The sequence below is a fragment of the Toxorhynchites rutilus genome, chromosome 1 (genome assembly GCF_029784135.1).
Source record: "Toxorhynchites rutilus septentrionalis strain SRP chromosome 1, ASM2978413v1, whole genome shotgun sequence".
Classification (NCBI taxonomy): Eukaryota; Metazoa; Arthropoda; class Insecta; order Diptera; family Culicidae; genus Toxorhynchites; species Toxorhynchites rutilus.
Window position 1 is genome coordinate 150342799 of NC_073744.1, and position 26275 is coordinate 150369073.

At 38.8% G+C, this 26275-nt stretch overlaps 1 protein-coding gene across 3 annotated transcripts in view; it reads right to left on the reverse strand.

Moving 5' to 3' along the window:
- Positions 1-1225: 1225 nt before the first annotated feature.
- LOC129763316 (uncharacterized) overlaps positions 1226-26275 on the reverse strand; it is a 39235-nt gene continuing 14185 nt past the window's right edge. For all 3 annotated transcript variants that reach the window (XM_055762254.1, XM_055762256.1, XM_055762255.1), the window contains 6 exons: positions 18264-18355; positions 7851-7960; positions 2525-3110; positions 2130-2465; positions 1752-2066; positions 1226-1683 (listed from right to left, as the gene is read on the reverse strand). In XM_055762254.1, the coding sequence (XP_055618229.1) occupies positions 1567-1683; positions 1752-2066; positions 2130-2465; positions 2525-3110; positions 7851-7960; positions 18264-18355 (1556 nt within the window). In that variant the 3' untranslated portion in view covers positions 1226-1566. The remainder of the gene's footprint in view (positions 1684-1751; positions 2067-2129; positions 2466-2524; positions 3111-7850; positions 7961-18263; positions 18356-26275) is intronic.

Below are 26275 nucleotides of genomic sequence, written 5' to 3' on the forward strand. Positions count from 1 at the left end.
GCCTTAGTATGGAGTATGGAGTGTTGAGCAAAGAATTTCGATCCGCGAACTGCAGAACTCTTCGGTATACAGGACGGGGTCGATTATATGACCCGTTTGTATGAACGTGGGTAACTTTGTTACTTTTTCTGTAGCGCTGTCCCACATGATTGGAAATTTAACCCCCTTCCTGTTGACTGATTGATCTGAAATTTGGAACACACCTTTATCTCTGCAGTCATTATAAAACTGCGTATTTCATGATTTTCTAGTGGCCGCCATTTTGGATTTAGTAAATTGGATTTGTAGTGGTCATCTTCTAAAAATACAATAAATAAATCAATTAATAAAAAAAATCTTTCGTACCAAACGTGTTTCCATATAGTCCCGCTACTTATGACGCACCCGTTACAAAGTTCTACAATAATTAATAAATAATTTCTCTCGGAGAATTGTAAAGAAAACTCGTGTCCGGATTTAAAAGCAAGTGTCCGGATTTAAAATCACGACACAATGGCAGGAATTTCAAATTTTGAACAAATATAACATGATTTTGTGGAATTCTGTGATTAATAATATAGACGAAGGGCTTCTATTTCTCCTTTTTCAGCCATTCTTTGTGTGGACACCGACTGGACAACATCGTTGCTGGACGGGCTGGACGGCGAGGGATCGAGTGCCCTTCTCAAGGCAAGAGGGCGGAGGTGGTAGCGCTGGAGTAGAATAGAGTAGAGTTTTCAAACGGCCTTTCTCAAGGCTAGAGACGAATGAACTGCAAAAGTTTAAAGTCTCTATAATACAATACCTTCCTTCCTTCCTTCTATTTCTATAGGAACAATAATTTTTCATGCTATGATATGTCAATATTTTTTAGTAGTTGAAGTTATATTCGTAAGCGCTTAAGCGTCCGAATTTCGATGCATTACCCACTCTTTTTTTCATTTGCTTTTGCCCTGATTTCTCGGAATCTACGCACACGAGAGCGCACTTGAGGCTCCCATGAAATCTTTACTGTGTTTTGTTTTGTCACCATCCAAGGCGAAAATTGTTTGACGTTGAAGCGGGTCAAAAGGTGATCGGGAAGACCAGATTTTCCAACCAGCACCGTTGTATATTGTCACTGGATCCTTCGGACACCTACCATTCATTGGCTAGAAGAAGTGGTGTTATTTCATTTCTCAAGTGTAATACGAGCGATCAAGGAGAGAATTTTCTTTCGCAGTTCCGAATATCATTCAATACAAAATTTTCATAAGAATGTAATTTATTTCTACAACGAATTGCGTCAGATTTTCCTCTTTCTCGAAGGCGAAACAATTTCCTCCCACACACTCAAGAGTGGTGATTGGAGTGCCGCAACGAGACTAATAAGATAGAGTTGTCAATTTGACCACCGTTAGGTATCTAGTGATAGTTTCTAGGTAATTGCAATGAAAATGCAAATGATTCTTAAAAAAAAAGAGTCGGACAAACCTGGATATTTTTGGTTACAATGTTCCAAACGTAGCTTTGTTTTGTACATAACGTGTGAAAATATAGGTGTTAGTCAGTTATAAAAAAATGTTACCTTCTTCTATTGACTAATAATTATCTAACTTTCTTGGAAATTTGATCAATCAGTTCGTTGATCCGTTCGCTTTTGCCACGCAAAGTCTTCGGGTGGGGACCAATCATCTGGATGAATTGGGGGACATCTGGTGAAACCTAGGATGCGAAAAAACAGAACCCATCATCACTAGATCTATGATGAGCTGTGTTAAGACTTCAAGTACCTGCACAAACTTAGCCAGCGCCTTCATTGTCCGGAAGAGATGTTCCTCTGTCGGTTCCAGGTTGAAGAACTGCAGCAGGGCCATCGAAATCTCAACAGCGACATCATCGAACACTACTGTCTTCACTTCCTTACAAGCTAGATTGTGAACAAGCGCTGTGCCGATGTCTTTGAGCCGAGGACAGGCAGCTAGTAAACAGTGGACGGCTACCTTTGTGGTGGCGCGGATATTCGACGTCGTTTGATTGTTATATGACCACTCAGAGATGTACAACAACCACTCGGAAGCGTTGTCATTCTCAAACAAATTACACATCTGGAAGATGTTTTAAAGGTTACACCATAATCAATGAAAAAAGAATCAAAAGTTGTAACTTACAAAAAGAGCCATCGCTTGCTGCTCCTCCGGTGGATGTCTATCAATGTCTTGAGCGAAGTTCATCAGTACGTGTTCTCGTCTATCTTGGTGTAGCAGCAGAATAATATCATCTTTCAGGGCGGCATTAGCTAGGGCACGAAGCAGATGAACGCGAACTTCCGTGGAAAGTGAACCGTCACGAAACATGCGTCCAACGAACACAAGAAAGCCATCGCCCAAAGCCCATGCTCCTTCGCCGAGTAGCAAATATTGGTGCAGCTCATCAACGGCTACCTGTTCCTCTTCGGATAGTTTTCCGTCGACTAGATTCACCAAACATTCCAACTCTAATTTCGGCTGAAGAAAATACATTATTGATTATCGAACGCTTAAAATAAAACAGACACTCTACTCACATCCACTTCTTTGAATATGATAGGTTGTTCTCGGTTCTTTTTGCGCTCTTCCTCAGCCAATCGCTCGGCTTCTTCCTCCTTCAGCACTTTCTCCGATGGCAGCATCTCGGGCGGAATCGATCCGTTGACCCCATTGACGCCATTCATCGCTTCTGCCTCACCCTCAGACATTCCGGCCGAGTTTTGGTCACTGTCAGTCGAGTTACGATCCTTCTTGGACTTTTTCTCTTTCTTCTTGTTCTTCTTGTCGATCTTATCGCGGATCTTGTTCCGCCGGTCGTTCAACTCCTGCGATTCGCGACGCGCCTGCTCGATTTGACTGTTGAGCTGTTCGTACCCCGGACTAGGTTCCCGTTGGTTCCCTGCGCCTCCCACAAAATCCGCCTCGTGCTGAAAACTTGCCGTGGGATCTCCTCCCGAGCCGAGGCTGGCAATCAACGGTGCCAAGCTTTGGCCCAACGGTGTCGACAAAATGTCCTGGGGCAGATCGAGAATGTACTTTGGGATTCCAACACCGCACAGGAACTGACAGAGGTCCTCGCTGAAGGTGTTGCAGTTGTGCTGGAGTAAGTTGTATCGGGTGCCTCTGAGAATGTGAAAGAAAAAGATTGCTTTGTAAAAGGAGGTACAAATATATATTCTTCCTACATAGAATTAAAAATCATATCAAGTAGCTGTCGCCCTTGACTTCCGATACACTAAATAATCCGATGACTTTTGCCGACATAGCAATGGCTATGTTGGCAATTTCAGCTTGAGTGTGAAACTTCGGGCTTACAAAGCTCACACAAGCGCAAAATTTTAAAACCCACAAATAGAGGCAGGTTTAAATTCTATATATACAATAAACAAGGAATTGAGAAACCCCACATAGAGGGCCTGGCCGGGTAAGGGAGTAAAAAGTGCCCCCAAACCTGTATGGCAAGTATTGTATAGGATATTAAATAAGAAATTTTGGCGGTTTATTTGAACCCCTATGTGGTTTAACATAGGATCTATAGTGAAAAACGTACTTTTTAGTTTATTTCACGCCATCCTCAAGAGCTTCGAGATAAAAATTTGAAAAAAAAATACTGAATTTGCACTTTACTACGGTGTATCAAGAAAAATTATCAAAAAAAAATTCATAAAAAATTGAAGTACAGGTCGGACTCGATTATCCGGAGTATTGATATTTTTTTCACTCCGGATAATCGAGTCAAAACAGTTTTTTTCTTTATTTGTTTTGTTCGAATTTCAACAATGACAGAACTTTTTTTTGATTTCGGACTCTGTTGCTTCAAACTGGCTCTACATTAAAAAGTACGCTACGGAAGACGATTCTGATACTTTCATTTGAAAGATGAGAAAATTTAGTACAGGATATAGTAGTGGAACAACTAAATTAGTGAATTTCAATAACATTTTGGAAGTAAAACACTTAAAAGTTAATAATTTTTAATTTGTTATTATGATTTTATCCTAAAAATTTATATTAAACTAGATCGTTTCTATCAATTAAAATGAAGTTCTTTAACCGCTCCACAATTTGTTCTTTGACGCACAACTTCTATTTTTCTTAATTTGGCTGCATTCCTGGTGAAAATTCAAGCAAAATCTTCAAAAATCACGGTTTTTACCCCACTGTACATGTAATACCCACTTAAACTTCACCTTAACGTTGAAAGATTACATTTCTTCATGAAATAAGCCATATTTGAAATATTAAAAAAAAATCCAAACTGAATATAATCGAGTCCAAAATTGTATATAATCGAATCACATATAATCGAGTTTGTATATAATCGAGCCCGACATGTACTGTATTCTATTAGTCAAATCATTTCATTTGATACCCATATTGATGGTGTTCTGAAAAAATAGGTAATCCGCCATTTTGTAGTGGCCGTCATCTTAGATTTGCTTTTTTCATAAATAACTGTGTTCTACTAGTCAAGCCCTTTCATTTGATACCCATATTGATGGGGTTCTGAGAAAATAGGTAATCCGCCACTTTGTAGTAGCCGCCATCTTGGATTTGCATTTTTCATAAATGACTGCGTTCTACTAGTCAAGCCCTTTCGTTTGATACCCATATTGATGGGGTTCTGAGAAAATATGTAATCCGCCATTTTGTAGTGACCGCCATCTTGGATTTGCATTTTTCATAAATATCTGCATTCTACTAATCAATCCCAAAAACGAAAAGGTGCCTTTTTCACCATAGATTCTATGGTGTACCATATAAGGACTCTCATATATGTGGTACTACTGCCAAAATGTTTTATTTAGTACCCTATACAATATTGTCCATACAGCTGGTGATTTGGTTTGGGGAACTTTTCACTCCCTTATCCAGCCAGACTCTTTGGAAATATAAAAAAAATATTTTGTACCGCGCAACACTGAAAAAAATCAGAAAAAAATCACACATATCTAAAAAAGCCGTAGAAACACATTTAAATATGAATTAGAGTAGTACTGAATCTCTAAATCCCAAAAAAAAATTTCAAAATTTCAATATTTTTTTTTAGTACTAATATTTTTGATGAAATTTTTGTTTGATAATTTTTCTTGATACGCCATAGTAAGATGCACATTCAGTACTTTTTTGAAATTTTTATCTCGAAGCTTTTGAGGATGACGTGAAATAAACGAAAAAGTACGTTTTTCACTGTAGATCCTATGTTAAACCACATAGGGGTTCAAATAAACCGCCAAAATTTCTTATTTAATATCCTATACAATATTTGCCATACAGGTTTGGGGGCACTTTTTACTCCCTTACCCGGCCAGGCATTTTTGATAGAACGTGAATCAACATAACAAAGCACCCATTTTGTCATTCATCTGATCCCATGAGGCCACAATTATGTTTTTACCAAACTCTGCGAACTGTAATTCCAGCAAGGGGATGATACGAAGGGGTCAAGTTTGTTCTAAAAGATTCAGATCAGAGAGTAAAAAAGGTATTGAGCAATCATGGCAAAAACTTGACGGTGAAGAATAAAGACATCATGAAACTATCCTTATTCATACTCGATAGAATAAAATAGTTGATAGAAGTTCATAATACGCGCAATTTTGACGTAGGATCACGTCTTTCATTTCTATACTAGTAAGTAACTACTAGTAAGTGTAAGTTCAAAGTTGCGAAAACGAGAGCGTTACGCCGGAACAACAAGATTTTGAGTGTTAATACTGTCCACCCAGTTGAACGAAATGGTATGATAACCACTTCATTCGAAAGATATCTGCGCGTTTCATGTTTGTTACTTATTGATTCAAAAACTTGTTTCAATAGCTCAAAAGTTGCTTTGAAAGCAATCTATTGAAATCACGAAAATCTGTATATAAGCAAATGCCAGCTCGAAATTCCACTCAGTTATAGTTGTACAGTGATTGTAGCATGTGATCGCTGCTACAAGATAAATGTGGTGAAGCTAAGTTCGTTCATCAAGAAAGTACGGATGAACGGTGTCACCAAGAGCCTGTTTGTCCAAACGAAGGGCACTGGTGCATCGTGTTCGTTCAAGCTTTCCCCTAAGGCCAATAAGGAGCCCACCGGAGAGAAGAATGGTCCGCTAAGAAGGCGATCAAGAAAGCGCCACCATCGAAAAAAGGTTTAAAGGGGATTAAAGGATGGTCATTGAAGACAGCCGCCACACACACATACTCACACACATTTTTTTTCGTTTGGTGGTCATCGAGTCAGCATCGATTCCCGACGGGCATCGAGAAGAGACAGCCGCCAAAAAGAACCCGGAACGATGTCAATGCTGCTGGTAAATAATCTGCCGCTGCTACCGGGGAGAAAAAAAACAGCTATCATTGCCGAAAAACTCAGTCACTACTGTGAAGAAGGTGAACAACAAGAAGAAAGCTCATGCTACTGCCAGTAAAGCTGCAGCAGAGTAAAAAAACAATTAAACCATCGAAAACCGTTGCATAGTAGCCAAAAACACCGATGCCAAAGAGCAGTTTTGATTACCATCGTCAAACATCACGCAAAACACGAGGGATTTAGTTTTCACAAAATAAAATCCAGTTCTTCTTTGAACGAAAGCGAAAGCGAAAAGGTTTATTTAAAACTTCTCCAGTTCATTCGACATTATCAATAGTCCAAAAAAGTATTCTTGTTGTTATCGTTTCGTAAATTGATTCCTAGTATGTAGTGTCGATTTTGTGTGTAGGAGCAGTCTAACATCTCACATGTGTAATTCCTTCAATTTAGTGTTTTATAAATCAGATGCTGATAGTTCTAGAAGCAAACCCGCACATTAAACTCATGATAGTTCCGCGTTTCAACTTACCCCGCTCTACGAACAATTTGACATAATGCATATGAAAACTAAACATTTTTAAAATTGATATTTTTCGAAGCATCCAGTGTGAATCTCTATTTTTTATCGAAAGTCATCTGTTATGCCTTGTATATACTGCAGATTTCAATTCAGTGATTTAGTAATTTTTTAAGATATCTTTCAAGTTGAACTTCGAAAAAATCGTTTCAACTTGCCCCGGTGTACCTTACCTTTTTGAAATCGCAAACAACGATCATTGTTAATTTCACATAGAAAGAAACAACAAATTCCGTGTATTAGTGTGAAGTCCTAATAGAAACTTTAACCAATACAAACAAAATTTCTCACAAATAATCCTTCTCAAAATTATGTTACCGTTATTCACCTTCATCATTATGTTTCTGATCGTGAAAGGGACTTTTCATATTGTGACTCTTTATGTCGCTGCAACTACAATATTTTCGCGAGATTATTGCTGGAAGGAATCATTAGTTGTGATTACCTATTGTACAGTGCTTTGTAAAAACATTCGCTTCGAGAAACAAATGACCTCTCCCTTTGCAATTGCACCTTATTTGTGATGCGTCACACGCGCACCCTAAGCAGAAAGAACACAACAAAACACCTTCGCACAATCACAATTATTTCGTGTTTATTTTTAGTGCTTCGAGTCTCCGAAATCTTGCCCAATTTGTGAAAACAGCATCCACACGTATCGGCGGCGCGCACAACAGGAAGAACCATCTCACGAAAATCTCATTTTCTTGTCCCATCCGTCGTTCCCGTCACTACCATCACTTGCGTGGGACACTCAGCATTTGATTCAATACTCACAAACGTACACCGCGATACAACGGACGGTAGGTCTCCATCCATTCTCTACGGAGTTATTTTTAAACGACCGGCAAATGTGGCGAAAATCTCCGTTCCACACACACACACCGTTGCAACCGTCTCACCGACTCCGAGAGACCAATTTGGGTAGGGAAAACTTCAATCAATCGAACTTTGCAAGCAGGAAATATGTGGGTCAGTACACTTACCTGAAAGTGCTCTCCGCCAATCCTCGGACGTAATCCGTGAACACGGAACGAGGGATGAAAGTCTGACCAATGGTTTCCCTTCTCAGCGGTTGGCCAAGTACCGTCGTTCCCTGTGGAAACGAAACGAGAGGAGGATTTTTATCCTAATTAGCCACAGATTTTCTCACCACCAAGAACACAAAAGCACGATTGGAATGCAATCACTCAGCACAACATAACGCTCGATCATATATTTTCCACACACTCACTTTTATGGGCCGCTAATTCTTGGAGAAGAAAAATCCGCACACACCGGAGAGTGGAAATTCTACTGCACAAAGGTACACGATTTCACCAGAAGCTTCTCTGAGTGGTGAATCCAATTCACTAAATCACTAAGAACCAGCACGATCGCACGATCCAACCGAGTCGACGATCGTCGTCGTTTTGCCGATCGCTTTCTCGAGCACGAAAGTAACTGTTGCAGCAGCTGCTGCTGCTGCTGTCGCAATTTTCCACGCCAGACAAACGCGCATCCCGATGGGCCGAAGCGGGGGTTGAACACGGAAGGACGCATGGATATTTTAGAACGGGCAGATCACACCATATATTACAGCGAGTTGCGTTGAAGTGGATACAGCGTATGCTTCGCAGTTTTATCATTGTATTTCATTTTTTGCCGGTAATGCCCAAAAGTGCAGTTGCATTCCTCAGTAAATTCGAATCAGGAAAAACGGAATGGAAATCAAGATGAGTGGCATTTGGGGAGAGCACCGTTCATCAAAAAGACAAACATGTTCTTGCTATGACCCAAATCCAATCAACTGGAAACTTTGCTTACATTTCCTAGAAAAAATCATATTTCAATATGGAGATGAAAAAAACAAGAATATACGAGGTGTGACATCCAGGGCCCGAAATCTTCGGAGGTGGAAAATGAAGACCGACTCTTCTCTCAGTAGCTTCGCTTCGACTTGGACTACTTCGGTAGTCGCCGTTAACAGAAAGTGAATCGAATAGAAAATGAATTGACTAGAGTTGAGAGCGAGGATGACTGATGAATTATTCTAGTCAATACTTATTCTGACTGATGCGACTAATGAATACAAATTTGCCTATTCATTCGACTGACTCCAATCCACACTTCCAATCCCCCCTGACACTAATTTCATACCGGCGTACACAATCTTATTTTTATGTCCATATAGAGTGAAACGAAAACATGATTTCTGATTCAGAAAAAAGTGTTACCCCGTTAATGGACGGTTTGATCGTCTACCCACCGTGAACTCAAACCAACGAACTTAGACAGTTATAAGGTACGCTATAAAGGTACTTGCGTTAGTATTTGTAAATAGCGTGCAGTTTGAGCACAATATTACGCTATTTTATACGTGTGAGCAATTTTCGTCTACGATACAAAACAATCTAGCTCACCTGTAGTATATGTCAAGCCACGATACATGCATACGTGGTACATGAGCGAAAGAGGAACGAATTCGTTTTGGGAGAAGTCACTTCAAAATGCACAATTTGACGAGGTAGGATAAAATTGTAACCGACGACTAACCTTTTTTGTTGAGGGATTAAAAACCAGGTGGCTTTTGCGCCACTCTCCGAAGAGAGACCACCCGTCGCTTTAAATGCCCGGCTATGGTAGAGCCCCTCTATCAAACGGTCCCGAATAGTTCAGGCCTTCAGGACTGCCGCCTTCGGACTACAGAAAACTTCGGTGTCTGGATGTACCATAGTGGTCAGCACCTTTATAATTTTTTACCGAAAACCGCGAACCAAAACCGAATTCCAGCTTCCGAACGGAAAAGGGATTGTTTCGGTAAAACGGAAATTTAATCAACGAGATTCTCCAACTAGAAAAACCCTATTTCGACTATTTGACTTCTTTCTATTTTCTTTACATTTTCCACACTTTCTACAATATTCTATCTCTCTTCTCTCCCTTTCCCTTTGCTTTCACTTTATCATGTGATCATGGCCATGTCACTTATACTATCGTACCTGCGCGCAGGGTTTCACCCTTAATTTGTCGTTATTCGGATTTGTTCCAGGACTCGGGGACGTGCTGTCCTTCGGGTAGTCTGCGATCGGTGGGTTTCTTGAAGAGCGCAGTGTGTGTAGCGTACACCGCGGGATACTGCGGTTGCACCGAGTATTGGTCGGACGTTCCTGGTTGACTCCCGTCCGTCTCGTCGTGGATTTGGACTCACCCGGTATTTGGCTGAATTGGCCCACAGCAAGGCCCTAGATAAGCTGCCTGATGAACAGGCTTTCCTTGAATAAACGTAACCGCAAACGGAACACTATAAGCTGTTTTTTTCAAATTATTGTATTACTACCGAAACAAGGTTATCACCAAGGCACGTTCCGTTAACCGACCGCTCCACGAACGAAAATCGAAGAGCTCCAAATTCGGTTTGATCATACCTCTGAGTATGCCAAGTGGCTGTAATTAGAATTCGCCCGTAATACCCATTGTAATACAGCAGACATTTTCCGGAATTCAGAAATTCAAAGACCACCCTCAATGGGGAACTCCACATCTTTTATGGCATGTTTTGAATTTTGAATTTTTTTTATTCTTTTTTTTTCTCAATATATTTTTTTTCACCAAACGTTACAAAATGAGATATTCGAGTCGTAGAGGGGGAGAGCGACTAAACGCCCGAATATAAAAAAAGGTTCGTTCGACGGTTATCAATGACACATAGTAAGAATTTTAAAAACCAGGCATCAAAGCGTGGAAAATGCGAGCGATATTCAATTCTTTTTATGCATCCAATTTTTGTCCACTTATCATGCACATATGTGTCTTCTGCAACAGTGATTTCTGTACATCTGTACATTGGGACAAAAATCTGTAATCGGTACCGTACAGAATCTGTACCGAAAAAAACTAAAAAATCTGTACCTTTCCAGATAAATCTGTACATGTGGCAACACTGTTCGAGATGCTACAGACATGAAGAAATCTTGAAATGCAATGGCCGCTGAGGCTAATATCAGATTATTTTCAGACACAATTCTCGTTCAAGATTTTTCAACCACTTGCAAATAACATGTTTCTCCGTTACATGGAATAAATGTTTGATACAGAAAATATGATAGAATAACAGACCCCTCCCCTTTTCTCACCTTTGAGAGAAAAGAAGGAGTATCCATTCATCATAGAAACGTTTCGTGCCCCCTAAAATCTTCACATGCCAAACTTGGCTCCATTTGCTTGATTAGTTTTCGAGTTATGCAGAAATTTGTTTTTCATTTGTATGGCAGCCCCCCTTAAGAGAAGAAGAAGAGGGAGCATCTAACCACCATAGAAACATTTATTGCACCCTAAAACCTCCATATGCCAAATTTGATTCCTTTTGCTTGATTAATTACCGAGTAATGTAGAAATTTGTGTTTCATTTGTATGGCAGCAAACCACCCCCCCCCCCCCCCTTAGAGAAGGGGGAGGTGTATCTAACCACCGTAAAACATTTATTGCACCCTAAAACCTCCATATGCCTAATTTGATTCCTTTTGCTTGATTAATTACAGAGTAATGTAGAAATTTGTGTTTCATTTTGTATGGCAGCGAACCCCCAAAACACCCCCCTACCCCTAACAGAAGGGGGAAGTGTATCTAACCACCATAAAAACATTTATTGCACCCTAAAACCTTCACATGCACAATTTAGTTTCGTTTGCTAGATAAATTCTCGAGTAATACATAAATTTGTGTTGCATTTGTATGTAACCTTCCCCGACCCCAAAAACCCCTACATGCCAATTTTCATGTCGATCGGTTCAGTAGTTTCCAAGTCCATAAGAATCAGACAGACAGAAAGGCAGACAGACATCACTCCATTTTTATATATACAGTCTATCGCGAAATTAAGTATACACCTCATGCGGCTTCGTTATTTTTGAGTTTTTCGGGGTTAAAAAGTAAATAATTAAATGCGACTCATATTCATCGTAAAAGTGATCCACTTTACTCTCATGTAGTGATAAGAAAAAAATTAAAATTGTCATATTTCTACTTCATACTTCATATACAAACAAAAAATCTTCATTAAAGACGTGGCAAAATTGAGTGTACAGTTTGAGTTTTACTTAAAAAAAAAATTTAAATTAGTTCAGAAATGTTAACAGATAACAAAAATCAATCCCCTAGTATCTGGTATGGTCCCCCTTTGGCGTCCAACACTTTCTGCAAGCGCCGTGTCGAACGATTTCTGAACAGTATCGACGGAAGTGCCTCCCAGATTTCCGTAATCGTCGTTTTCAGTTCCGCTTTGTCCTCTGAATTTTTATGCTTCAGATGGTTTTTTATTTCCTACTATAGATACTCAATAGTGTTGAAGTCCGGTGATTGCGGAGGTGTTTTGAGTTGATTGGGACATTATAGAGCAGGTATTCCCGCACGATGAGATCAGTTTGTATCGGGTCTTTATTCTGTTGAGAGCAGTAATCACGAGGGAGACTCAATTTCAGAACGGGAGACTACAGGTTACGTTTCAGGAAGATCGATTAAGCCATTTTGCCCATCGCCGAATCGATAAACTCCATGGTTTCAAATCCAGAAGCCGCCAATGTACCATACATTATCTGACTACCGTAGCCGTGTTTTACTGTGGGAACCAAATGCTGAACCTGGAGCACCGATACTGGTTTTCTCCACACCATCTGTCTCCCATCCGATTCAAAGAGATTGGTTTTCGGCTTATCCGTATAAAAGACCTTGTTCCAGAACTCCTTAGGTCTGTTCACACATGCATTAGCAAACTATAGTCGTTTTTTTCATATTCATCTTTGAGATGAAATAATTTTCATGGCCAATACGACCTCTCAGATTGTTCCTGTATGCTGCTCTCCGGACAGTATCTGCACTGACAGATCATCCAATGATGCCGGCCACTTCGGTAGTCAATTTAGGAATGTTTGTTATAGGGTTCTTTCGCAATGTTCGCATAATTACTCGTTCATCATCAGAAGACGTTTGTGTCTTCTACTCGGGAGATTTTCCATGGTTCCTTCGTATTTCCACTTGTTTATGATTTTATTTGCTGTAAAGTGAGGTCTTCCGACTGTATCTGCTATTTCCTGCAATGTATTTCCACGACAGTTCATATTTATTACCATTGTGCGTGTAACAATATCTATTTCTTTCCTCTAACTAGCCATTTTGATAAAAAAAATGCAAACATCAATTAAAAATAAAAACCAACACTGCCCAAGCAATGGTTAAGTGTTGACACTGATGAAAAAAGTACGCTAATTCGCAAAGAAACTTACTTACAAGACTAATTTGCTCGGAGAAATTTAAGGTGTACACTCAATTTTGCGATGCCTAGAATAGAGATTGTTTTCAATTTTTAGGAATAAACAATTAGCAGAAAACTTTTCTCGGAATTTTATTGCACGTGCAACTAGGTCAATGTGTGAGTAATAAATATGCATCGAAAGAATCAATGTATTCAAAATATTTCATACCAAATAAATGGAAAGTATCGTCAAGTAGCATTTGTACACTCAATTTTGCGATAGACTGTATATATATATAGATTTGGCCAATTATTTCGAAAACCAGTATATTGAACTGTAAGAAACTGCTTTTAAATTTTGGAAAACATGAGTTTCCAAAGATACAATTGAAGTTCTTCTTAACATGTTCGTATTATCCCCATTTCCCCTACATGATTACTTTTAGACCGCAGTATCGATTGGTTTTGCTGATCATAAAACAGGAAGTGGGTTATATCTATGGTATAACCGCAAGGGTGACGTAGGACTATCGTTGATTTAGAGATCATTTATATGAAGTTGAATCTGAATTCATTCTGAATGAATGAATATTTGGAGAACTTCGAAAACGAGAGCGTTACGTTGGAGGCACAAGGTTTTATGCATCCAATATTGGATACGGAAATATCCTACTGATGGGGAAGAATAATCTTCAGAAGCTATCCTGTTGATTGCGATTGATTGAAAAATCACAAAACCTAATGTATTTGGTCACAGTGTTACATGGATAGAAAACATTAAAATAAACTCTTTCATATGAATGTAATTTTAAATTCCCAGAGGAACTGGCAGATTATTTTCAGTAACGATTAGATATTTCCACATTTTCCTCGATACTGGAAGCCCACCAGTGGTTAATGCTAACTCGATAACCATCTGTTAATAGCACTTGATTGAAACATATTTGGTCACAGTGTTACATGGATAGAAAACATTCAAATAAACTCTTTCACATGAATGTATTTTTAATTCCTAGAGGAACTGGCAGATTATTTTCCGGATCTTTCTCGATCCAAACGGAAAGAATTCCGTGCGTGTATGTGTGTGTGTGTAGCGGCTGCTTCGAGATCTTCCCGGGGAACCGTTTGTAGCATCACTCTCCTCCTGATGGATTCCCTTCTGGCCTAAGGTGCACAAACTCTTGGTGACAAACACAAGGCTCTTGGTGACACCGTTCATCCGCGCTTTCATGATAAATGAAGAGCTTCACCACAACAGCGACAACATGCTCCAATCGCTGTTCAATTAGAACTGAGTGGATTTCCGAGCGGCGCTCGCTTATATACCGATTGGTGATTTCAATAGCCTATTTTGAAAGCAAATTTAAGACTATTGAAACAAGTTTTTGGATCAGAAAGTAACAAGTATAGAACGCGTAGACATTTTATCTTTCGAATGAAGTGTTTATCATACCATTTCGTTCAGTTGTTTAGGAGCTATTAACACTCAAAATCTCGGTCTCCGGCGTAACGCTTTCGTTTTCGAAACTTTGATTTTACACCCCGGTATAGAAATGAAAGACGTAGTCCTACGTCAAAAGCATTTACAATGCAATAATTGATCAGTTTCATAAGGAAGGAATTCCTTACAAGGATTGTCTGTAAAGATTTGCGTCGGACGGTGCAACCGTGATGATGGGGATTTCGAATGCCGTAATACGCTTGCTAAAAATCGATTGCCTTGTTAGGCAAAAATAGTTGTACATTTCATTCGCTGACTTTGTGTGCTAGTTATGCATGTGAAAGAACCCCTGACTATCTTGAGCATTTATTGAGGGACATATATACCTATATATCCAATAGCCCAAAAAGGACTAACAAACTCGAGGTAATACAAGAAATTTCGTAACTCAAGCTGCAAATCCTACACCCTTCGGCCATCCGTTGCCTTTCGTTAGCGGCGGTGGTATAGAGATGCATTTCACGATTCAGAGTTAATTTTGTGTTTCACCATGAATGTGACAAAAGTCAGACTACTTGCAGAATATTGACTGCTCCCAAAGATTGAATGACACAACCACTGTTACTTTTCTTGGAGTGTGTAATGCCTCAGGTCAACAGATTGAATCGTTTGTTCCAGGCTGAACCTGAATTCACGATGCTACATGACGAGCCGGAAGATTTTTATTTGATCATTCTTCCTAAAACCTGTGAGAAATCTTACGTTGTTTCAATTTAAAATGCTGTTGAATTTGAAAATCATTTAGAAAACGGAATAATTTTTAGGTTAGAATGGCGGCAGAAGAAATTATCAGAACAATGGACAGCAAAAGGCAGATCTTTTTGAAGGATATTTGTCGAAGTTTTTTCGTAGAGCTGATCAAACAAATGAGAAAAACTGCGGCACTGTCAAGTATCCGATGCTTTTCAAATTTGACAAGTATTAACGTTGTGTTAGAGGCGTTTCCAGGGTTCCTCGATGGAAATATACAAGATCTGGATAATGAATTCCGTACCCTAAAGGCAAAATTACCTCGTAGGGAAACCACAGGTTCAGTGTACAGGATTGGAGGACAGGAATTGGATGTCGAAAAAGAATTGACGGTTCGTGCGCATTTCCGGCGCTTCAATACCTTGTTTGTAACTTTCTCACTATGCGCACTCCTCGGTAACTTTCGAGCGATCTCTCTATGGATACAATAAACTCACCAACGATACGATGAACGCTATTTTGAGATCAAAAGATTTGATTAAACATCGTGGTGGTAGCTCGACAATTTTAATAAATGATAGTTTACAATCTAGATTCAGAAAAACTATGTATATCCATCATCAAACACACGAATGACTTGCAAATGTAAACATGGTATTTGTAGTAAATAAATTTTCATTCATTCATTCTAATAAAATTGATTTTTCTCTACAACGAATATTTTTGATGGTACAGATTTTTGGTACAGATTTTTTGAAAAAAAGTACAGATGAGAAAGATTTTCAACCCCTCTGGTACAGATGAAAATGTGCAACACAGGTCACGGGGTACCATTGAAGCACCTCGACTGTAGTGACAGCTTAGCAAATCTGGCCAAAACTTAACCGGATGTTTTTGCAGGCACTCTTCTCTCTACTTTTTTGAGTCCATTGTTTCGTTTGTGATAAAACCTTGATCACGTGTTCTCTGATCCATCAAAACAATACTGAACGTTCACGAAAACGTTTCAGTACATCATACACTGTCGCTTTAGCCAGCTCCAGCGATTTCGTGCGTTTTTTTTTTTTGACTGCGCCGGATTTTTAATGTAGGTGTCCAAAATCAAATTTGCCCGCTCTGTCCAATCCCGTTTCTATTTTGCTACCGTGTTGAAGGGACGTGCAACCTCAAAATGCATGCGTGCACTTGTTTGGGCTTCACAGAAATCTATCAAAATATGGTGAATGAAATCTCAATGAATGGGAATCGATTCAGATGCAACTTCAAACATATGATTACTAAGCCAACGGTAGTCCTACGTCAACCTTGCGTTTATGTCACAGATATAATCCACCCGCTCTGATTCTACGTGTGAGCGCTGAGCTTACTTTGTGCATACTCGGAGACTGCATTATGAAGCAAGCAAATTTGCATGTCCGTTCAACATGGTAGCCAAATAGAAACTGACGGTTGACCGCAGCGAATGCAGTATTTATTTTGCTGCATTATCTTTTTTATGACTCGGATATACGACGGTTGACTATGACTGTTTTCCATGTGATGCCATTATATGGATATATTCAAATTGAATGTCGATGCTACATAAGATGCTCGTTTTGATTGCCCAGTTTGAGGATTTTTTTTTTAGATAAGGATTGATATTTTCCAATTATTCCAATATTCCAATGAATCCAACGTTGCCGCACTCTGTATAATCACGTTGCTTCAAATGAACAGGTGTACTGAACGAAAACATCTCACCAACACAAGTCGAAAGGTTATTATTGTTTTATCGACTATTAACATGGCAAACTTGTTCAATGTACACTCGGAACGTCAAGGATGTTTTATTAGCAAAGATCCCAAGGTTGAGCGCTAAGCGTACGCCATCGGCAGAACGCTTAGCTGTCTACTGCTTCTGCTTTTCTATTCCCTCATATTGGAGGTTCAATGTTGGTCAATATGTCAAAAACATTTAGCACTACTTTTCGGCATCATTAGCGTTACCGAAAATGAGAGGAAAAAAGCGAACATAAATCGACGTCTTTGTCCGAATCCCAAAAATACGCTGCAGGCCAAGGTTTGTTCCGCTGTTAATGACCGCGCGCACGTGAATGCCCGGTGTGGACGATATTCTCGTTGGTTCTGCATCTTTTTTTTTTCGCATCGTATGAAGTCCTCGCCACTAGGTAATTCCATTTTGTGGACACGGCAATGCACCAACAAATGAAGCTTTCCGCAGTAAACGTCAGCAGTTTCGGGCGCATTATAAATTCAATATATGAGAACAATCTTTAAAAATAAACAGTTCGTCATCTTGGGTGGCGCAGGTGAATTATAATATAAACCGCAAATGCACTTTGGTTAGTTTGCAAAACGATGCATGATAATTGTAACGATTGTCCATCTGAGGTGAAAATCGATTTGTTAAATTTTTCACAATGAGTAAAATTTTCCATCCTCATCGTCCAATTTCCGATAATTTGCATGACATGCAAATTATTTTGGGCTAGCATTCTTTAGTAAAGTGAATTTGTTTTGTTGATGATTTTATTTTTGGACCGAATGATATTTCCCGCGCAACACAACGCCAGGTATATGTGGATGTTGTTTACGTGGGTGCAATAGTTGAAATTCTTCCTCTGCGGAGAAACGCCCGCTCGGGAGAATGAATGATTCGATTGAACAGTAATGAGCGGATATTTTTACCCCGAATCGCAATAAATATCGCTCTACGTCTACATGTTGGATGAGCTTTAATTTGTCCATCCAATGGGCATTCCAATCGGTCAAAAGAATGGTTTGTAATTTCAATTTTTTTAAATTTTCGATCTCACGCTGTTTGGCTTTCGTAAAAAATACGTTTCGGAAGAAGATGGGAAGGAGTATATTACAGTTTTCCACGATTTCTTTCATTCGTCACGACCACTCGCACATCATTACACCTCCACGCAAGGAATGCCAGAAAAACAGTGCCAACGCACGCAAGCCGTTACTCACCGGTGGACAGCTCGTGATGCCCTGTGAACCGAAGAAGTATTCCCGCCCGTAGACGACTACCGCCGTGTGCCAAATTCCTTCGATGTGACGACCTGGAATATTTACGAAAGAAACATTTATTGCGCTTCAACTGAAGTTCTGTATTATTATTATATAAAAAATGATTAGAGAAACCATTTGGTGTGTTCGCAATGTTACTTGTTCATTGAAAAAATAGGTTTGTGGTAAGCGATTGCACTTATGCACTTACGAACATAGAATCGTTTACCCTGCTGCCAAGACGCTCATAGAAATTTTCAAACTATGGACATAGCTTATATGACGATTGCACGAAACACGTGTACCGGAAAAAGCAATAAACATGTGAAGTAACATGTAAAATGCTGCTCAGAAAAAAAAATGAGCAATTCCAGACCAAATAAGCCGAAAAAAACCGAAAGAAGCGAAAAGAAGAATTTCGACACAACTCTCTCCGATTTTGACCCTAAATCACAATTTTCATTATCAGATCACCAATTTATCTTACGACTGATTTTTTATAAGTTGGTTCAGAATTCAAAATATGACCCATTCCAGCGTAACGTGACAACGGTTTGACTTACTAAAAACAGGTTTTTTTCTCGTTTTCATGTATACATCACACGATTTCCAAATGGTAAACGATTTTAAAGTGAATTTGAGAAAATTTCCTACAAGAATCTTCGGTTGGAGAATATTTTGCAGTTGAATTCGCTTGTTGCCAGCCCAATACTTTTGTGACGTGACAACACCTGTATTTTTGCGGATTCCGACTTTTGAACATTAATGTTGTATTTTCAGTTCCGTTTCAATACAAACAAATGAACTTTGTTCTATGATTTGGTAATGAAAGATGAACGAAGATTCCTGTATACTCAGTTTTTCAATAACAATCAATAAGTTATATTAAATAAGATTTTCACCGTATTGTAGCAAGCGATATACTATTTGTTATGTTTTTTATTACTCTCTTATTACTCTCTTCTTACTTTCCTCTGAGATCTCCTTCTCCTTCCAAAAGTCCATCCTATAGGGGAAAGTGGTCCTAACGCAACCGTGCTTCCTACTGAATTTTCAATGGTGTCATAACGCTGACAATTTGATAATATGGTGAATTCTCTTCATTGTAGCGTTTTAGTGCCATTTTCCGTTTTCATTCCTCCAAAGTCAGAGAAGAAATATATTCGACCTGTGGGCAAAATGAGTTCTATGTTCTTTTGGTTTGTGAAACATTGCGAAACAAGGCAATTTTAATTGTTTATGGTATGTTCATCAAAAAAAGCTATATAATTTGAATCTACCTGTTACCTGTAATACACGGTATGTCTTTATTTGGGAAAAGTCGGGGTAGTCCAAAACCGACCTCCAGTTTTTATATCGTGATTGTTGATCACGTTCACTCTGGCGCTTTCCATCAATGGCTAGCACAATCCTGGTTCATCGAGTGGCGTTCACTACAGGGGGAACGCATTTGATTTTGCTATCAGAAACTTTTGATAAACTCACATACCTGTGCAAGGGCGTTTATGTTTGCGTATTGAAGATTACTTTGACTTTGACGACGTTGACGTTGATGTTTGCGTGTACATTTGTATGTGCACTTTTTTGTATAACTCCACACACGTCGCGCTAAGGCTAAGTTCTTCCCACTCAAACATTATCTCCCTCTCACTTAAATCCTATCTCTCACTATCAAACATTATTCTTTTTTTATTCCTCTTCGTGCACCCATGGTTATATGCCAACATTACCATTCACGATCATATTGTGGGATTTCATGCCATTCCCGGCCTTTTATATCCGTTTTTAACGAACCGGAAGTCAACATCCTCGATTCTAAAATGGCATCGGAATACGACATTCGACTTCCGCTGGTAAGCCCATATCGTATGGGTTTTCCATATTTTTTTTAGCATTCAATAATACCATCAGCAAACCGGAAGTTGAAATAAGATTATATTTTATGTTATGGAATCTACGTTCATATATTGTTGATAAAACATAGGAGAAATATCATTTGCATGTTTTGAAACGAAACGGTAATTAATGATTCATTAATGTTCAACAGTCCGAAACAGCAAAAAGGCAAAAGTATTTGAGTGACAACAAGCTGACAATAAAATATTCTCCAACTGATGATTCTTGTTGGAAATTTTCTTAATTTTACTATAACATCGCTTAATTTTGTGTGCTTTATTCGTGAAAACGCAAAAAAAGTGTTTGTAGTGAGTCAAAATGTTGTTACGTCACACTGGAATGGATCGAATACTATTCGTGACGTGACAACAACTTCTGGAGACAGTTGATACTTCTCTATTTGTGGACCGATCTCAACCAAATTTTGTGGGTTGTTGACTTTCATTATTTGCTCAGACAAACCCAAGTATAAAAATGTTTGAACCTATGTTCATTTGATAAACTAAAAAAATGTTCTATTTTTGTGATTTGACAACGCTTCAAAATACCTGTTTTTCAAATGCTTGTTTCTCATAAATTACAAAATGAAACGTAGGTCCACCCACGGCTCTTCAAACAAGCATTTAATCACCCATTCAATGGTATATAGACATTTAAATTTGGTTAAGCATGTGCAGAGATATCTCAAGAAACATAAAAATAGTGAAAACCTAAAATATTTTAAATATAATTAAGTAGTTAACTCGCCTCTCTCAAAGATCGGTGCATAAAAATTAAATTTGTTGCAAACAATTTATGATATAATTAGTGTTTATCCAAATAAATAATTTTCTCCTAAAACTAGATTTGAAATTTGGTTTTCTGGTGCTTAACCTCATGGAATGGGTCATATACATCCAAAATCATTGAAATCAATTTATTGAATTGAACTCAAAGCATACCCTTTCGATATTTTTCAGACTATTTTTATTAGAAAACTCTTTCAATTTAACGAAGATCAACGTATAGTAGTGCCATAACGGGTTCATCAGAATAAAGATGAGATTAAACAAAATCAAATTATCGTTTACTGTTCAAATGGTTATTCTTGTAATGTATTAGCAGTCTTTCAGGATATTGCAGGCCCACAGACATTTTTCATCATACGGATTCTAATATGTAAATCTATAAATTCTTTGGCGGGCGTCAATAATTAAGATTTTTCTTCTTTGTAATTGAGCTACATGATTCGGATGAATGAGTCGGAGAAGTCTGTCCAACTGAAATCTATATGCGAACCCAGTTTGGTATATACCGAGGTGGAATAAAAGGCAAAGTATATTTTAGTTGGTGTCGCCATTAATTGCGTTGAACATGAAGAAACAAAGAGAAGTTGAAAATACTCACAATTATATTATAAAAACATAAAACTGTTTGATTTTCAAAAGCTGTAAATTACATTTTGATGTATCTCCATTTTTTATTCATAGTAATCAGGAGCATTAGCTCTATCGGTTAAAACCTGTTTGATGTGTGCATCGATGTGTGTTATGTGAAAGAATTGTCTATAATCAAGAGACAATTCTTTCACATAACACACATCGATACACACATCAAACAGGTTGAGCTGGGAGGGTGCAAACCACCAATAACTTTGAGTATAATATAGATTTCGACAAGTTCTGCATTGCAAAATGTTTGTCTGGATAAGCTCTAAAAGTCGTTTGATATAGAATTTGAAATATGATAGTTTAAACAAAAAAAAATTTCTTCGTAGTCACCCTAATGCAAGAAAAGCCTGAAAACAACTTTTTGGAAGATATTTATTCTAGACAAAAACTGTCTCCGACAATGATATTACGTATGATGGAGCGCTCATTTCAATGTTGTCAAAGATATGGTGACCATAATTTTAGGTGAAATCAAAAATATAACTCCCTCATCTGTATAGATAGAGATAATCATAGGGTAATAATAATAATCTTGGTTTGTCCGATCTAGGGTGTTTTCACGCAACTAGTAAATGCAAATCGATTTTTCTTTATGAAAATTCCGTATGATCAAGACGAGCTCGGGTTTGTTGTAGGATTGGGCGATCTCGGATCGATTCTTAAAAGATCGATCTTTTCCATTCCGATTTCCGATTTTTTGGATCGATCTTTTGTACTCGAGAAAATCGAGAGAATCGATTTTTTTGCTTTCGATCTTTTCGATCTTAGAATTTATTTTTGTAGATTGGGTTTTCAGTATGCATCGATTTTTTTTGTCTCATCAAAGGCCACCTAACATTTTTCTTTAAACATAATGTAAACATTTGGATCACTTCTTCTACGATTTACTTCTGTACAAATGCTGACAGAGACAGAGCTAGCGGCAGCTACTAAGGCGCTGACTTCATTTTCTGGGCGGTCGTTAAATATCTGATAATGCTTTTTCATTTAATTTATTCAATTAAACGATTGCCTAATGGCACAAGATGAATGCTCTGTGGCTGTGGCTTTCATACTGAGGAACAAGCCAAAATGCTTCTGATGTTTGAATAGAAATATGAAATTTGTATTCTCTATTTAAAGAAAAGATCACATTCATATAGAATAAGCAGATAAATCGAAAAAAAAGCTTTTAATTTTTCAAAGATCGATTCGGCAAAGATCGATTCTTTGGTACCGATTTAATCAGTGGATCGATCCTTACACCGTTTGGAAAATCGATTCGACAAGATCGATCTTTTTATAAAGATCACCCAATCCTAGTTTGATGAAAAGCCTCAAGTCTCTAGTTGCTAATACTAACATAAGGCGTTAAAATTATTAAAAATTTTATGTTTTTAACGATTTTCCTAAAAGAGAAATAATGATCATGGTTTGTCCGAAAAATGATCATCCACACTGGCAGCAACAGCAGCAATATTTTCGGCTGAACGCACATTACGATGATGCACATCCGCTACGGATCCAGTTTGTTCGAATTTACGCACTACATTAGCGATTGTGTGCTCTGTAGGCCGTCCATGACGACCAAAATCCGTTCGCAATGCTCGAAAAACATTTGCCGGTTTTTCATCATTTGCCGGTTTTTCTAGCATATATCAACACGTTGTTTCCTTAATTCTATGGTTAATGAAATAGGAAACCGATTACTCGCGGTCGACTCGAGTTTAGAAGGGTGACACATTTTCATTAGGAAAAGGATGGTATGTAAGGAGATGTGTGTTTACACTCGCACTCACATTCACATTCACATTCTCATTCACACTGACACTTCACACTCAATTCTTAAAACTATCCTTACATCTAATATGTATTTACAATTTAACTTATTCTAATGTTAGTAGGAAGGGAACCGATAGCTCGCGAAGGACGAAAAGGAGGGGAAAAGGATGTATGAAGAATCACACTCGAAGATCGATAGCTTTGAGGAAAACATATATTTGGGACATGTAACCAAGGTCTAACCGAGCCAACACATCTCTCACCGGCACATTGGACTGCTTTCCTCCAGCCCGAAGGGAGTTTTCTAAATTCGATCTGGCGACAAGATACAACTCGCACGACCAAACAACGTGTTCGATGTCGTGGTAACCATGGCCACAACCGCAGAGATTGCTGTCGGCAAGATTAAAACGAAAAAGCAGCGCGTCTAACGAACAGTGATTGGACATGAGCCGGGAGAAGGTGCGAATAAAGTCCCGACTCAAGTCCAGACTTTTGAACCACGGATTGAGGCTAACCTTAGGAATAATTGAGTGAAGCCACCGGCCCAATTCATCTTCGTTCCATTTGCGTTGCCAGTTAACGATGGTATTTTTACGAACTGAAGAATAAAATTCATTGAAGGCGATTTGACGCTGATAAATTTTGCCTTCAATTGCACCTACCTTTGCTAATGAGTCAGCCCTCTCATTACCCGGAATCGAGCAATGTGAAGGGACCCAGACAAAGGTAATGACATAACAGCGTCTGGATAAAGCACTCAAAATTTCTCGTATTCTCTCAAGGAAGTACGGCGAGTGCTTTTCCGGCCTCACTGAACGGATAGCTTCGACAGAGCTAAGACTATCCGTTACAATGTAATAGTGTTCAACAGGTCGTGAGGCGACGCTGTCCAGCGCCCAGTGTATTGCTGCCAATTCAGCAATATACACTGAGCAAGGATACTGACGACTGTGTGAGGTGCTAAAAAATTTGTTGAACACTCCAAATCCTGTGGACTCATTCATAGAGGACCCATCAGCAAAGTACATATTATCACAATTGACACGCCCATACTTTGCTTCGTAAATCGTAGGAACGATCCCCGATCGATGATAATCTGGAATTCCATGGATATCCTGCTTCATGGACAGATCAAAATGCACAGAGGAATTGATGTAGTCAGGAAAACAAACACGGTTGGGAATATACGAAGAAGGATCAACCTGCATGGAGACGAATTCATGATATGAGCTCATGAATCCAGAATGAAAATTTAGCTCGATCAGCTGCTCAAAATTTCCGATCACCAATGGGTTCATAACCTTACACCGGATGAGGAACCGGAGAGATAATAAATTGTAGCGATCTTTTAGTGGGAGTACGCCTGCCAAAACCTCGAGGCTCATGGTGTGCGTTGAGGCCATACATCCCAACGCAATACGGAGACAAAGATACTGAATTCGCTCGAGTTTAATGAGGTGTGTTTTGGCAGCTGATTGAAAACAGAAACTGCCATACTCCATCACTGAGAGAATAGTGGTTCGATACAACATTATAAGATCTTCGGGATGGGCTCCCCACCAAGTGCCGGTAATTGTACGGAGAAAGTTTATTCTTTGTTGATATTTTTTACTCAGATACCTAATATGGGCCCCCCAAGTACATTTGGAGTCGAACCAGACCCCAAGATACTTGAATGACATAGCATGAGTGATCGGTTTACGTTTACCCAAAAGTTGAAAAAAAAAGTCCTTGCAGGTCGGATTCGTTTGATCCTACGACAGACACCACTCCATCATCTGCAAGTTGTCTTAGGCTGCAATTTTGTGTAAGGCAATTGCTGATCGATGAAGCATTCGATCGATGGTTTATTACAATTTTTTGCTTTTTTTCTTTGCCTACCACTACTTGAACAAAGCAGGGAGTAGACTACCTTCTTATTATACGTACTTTGATCATCGATGATCAATTTTTTTACGATTTGACGAAACTCCAATACACATGACGAGGTGTGAAAAAGTACGCTGAATAGAATTGTGTATAGAATGTAAGCACTCTTGTACTGTTGACAATCTTGACCTCTTGCAATTCTTGCATTTATACATTCGAAGCCAGTGTTAAAATGTGTTAATAAAAAATAAATTCCGAGAAATAAGTGTTTCCTTGAACCGACATGCAACATCTTTGTTCATCCGAAATTAGTGTTTATTGGAAATGTACTGTCCACCAATAACGTCTCGAACAAAGAGGTATTACGTGAAAGAGGATGTGGTCATCTGATCGGACCTGACCGCATCATGTCAACAGATAACTGGAGAAGACCTGACCTCCTCATGTCAACAGATAACTGGAGAAGATGAACCGGCTGTATATAACCGGTGTACCGAACACCACCAGCCCATCCAACGTCTCCCAGCTGTAACCTTGGGCGAATCTCAAGCAGAGGATCTACTCCAATAACTCCGCGGCCAAAACGAAGAAGCAGCTGATCGGAGACCTGAAGAGCTGAAGAACATGCGAACATACATCTTTTAATCGGCCACCAGGGTGTCGACTGAAAAAAAATCCCTGATATTCGCTTAATTTCCAGTATTTAGAAAAAAATCCAGATGCAGACTAGAAATCGAATTTTCTACTAGTTCTGCAACTGTAGCTATTAAAACATTTAATTAGCTAAACCAATGAAATTTATGAGAGTCTGTCGATATCATCCCATGAGTGAATTGTTTGGATTTTTGATTCAGTTGAAAGACAAATGAGAAGTGTCGTAAAAGGTAAGAAATAGGATTTTTCATACAGGTTGATTACTGGGATTACTGGGTTACCGAAACTGACCGACACTGAGATCCGTGGCTCACCTGTTCAACACTAGCCAAATCGTATTATTTTCATTTAGATTCGGAT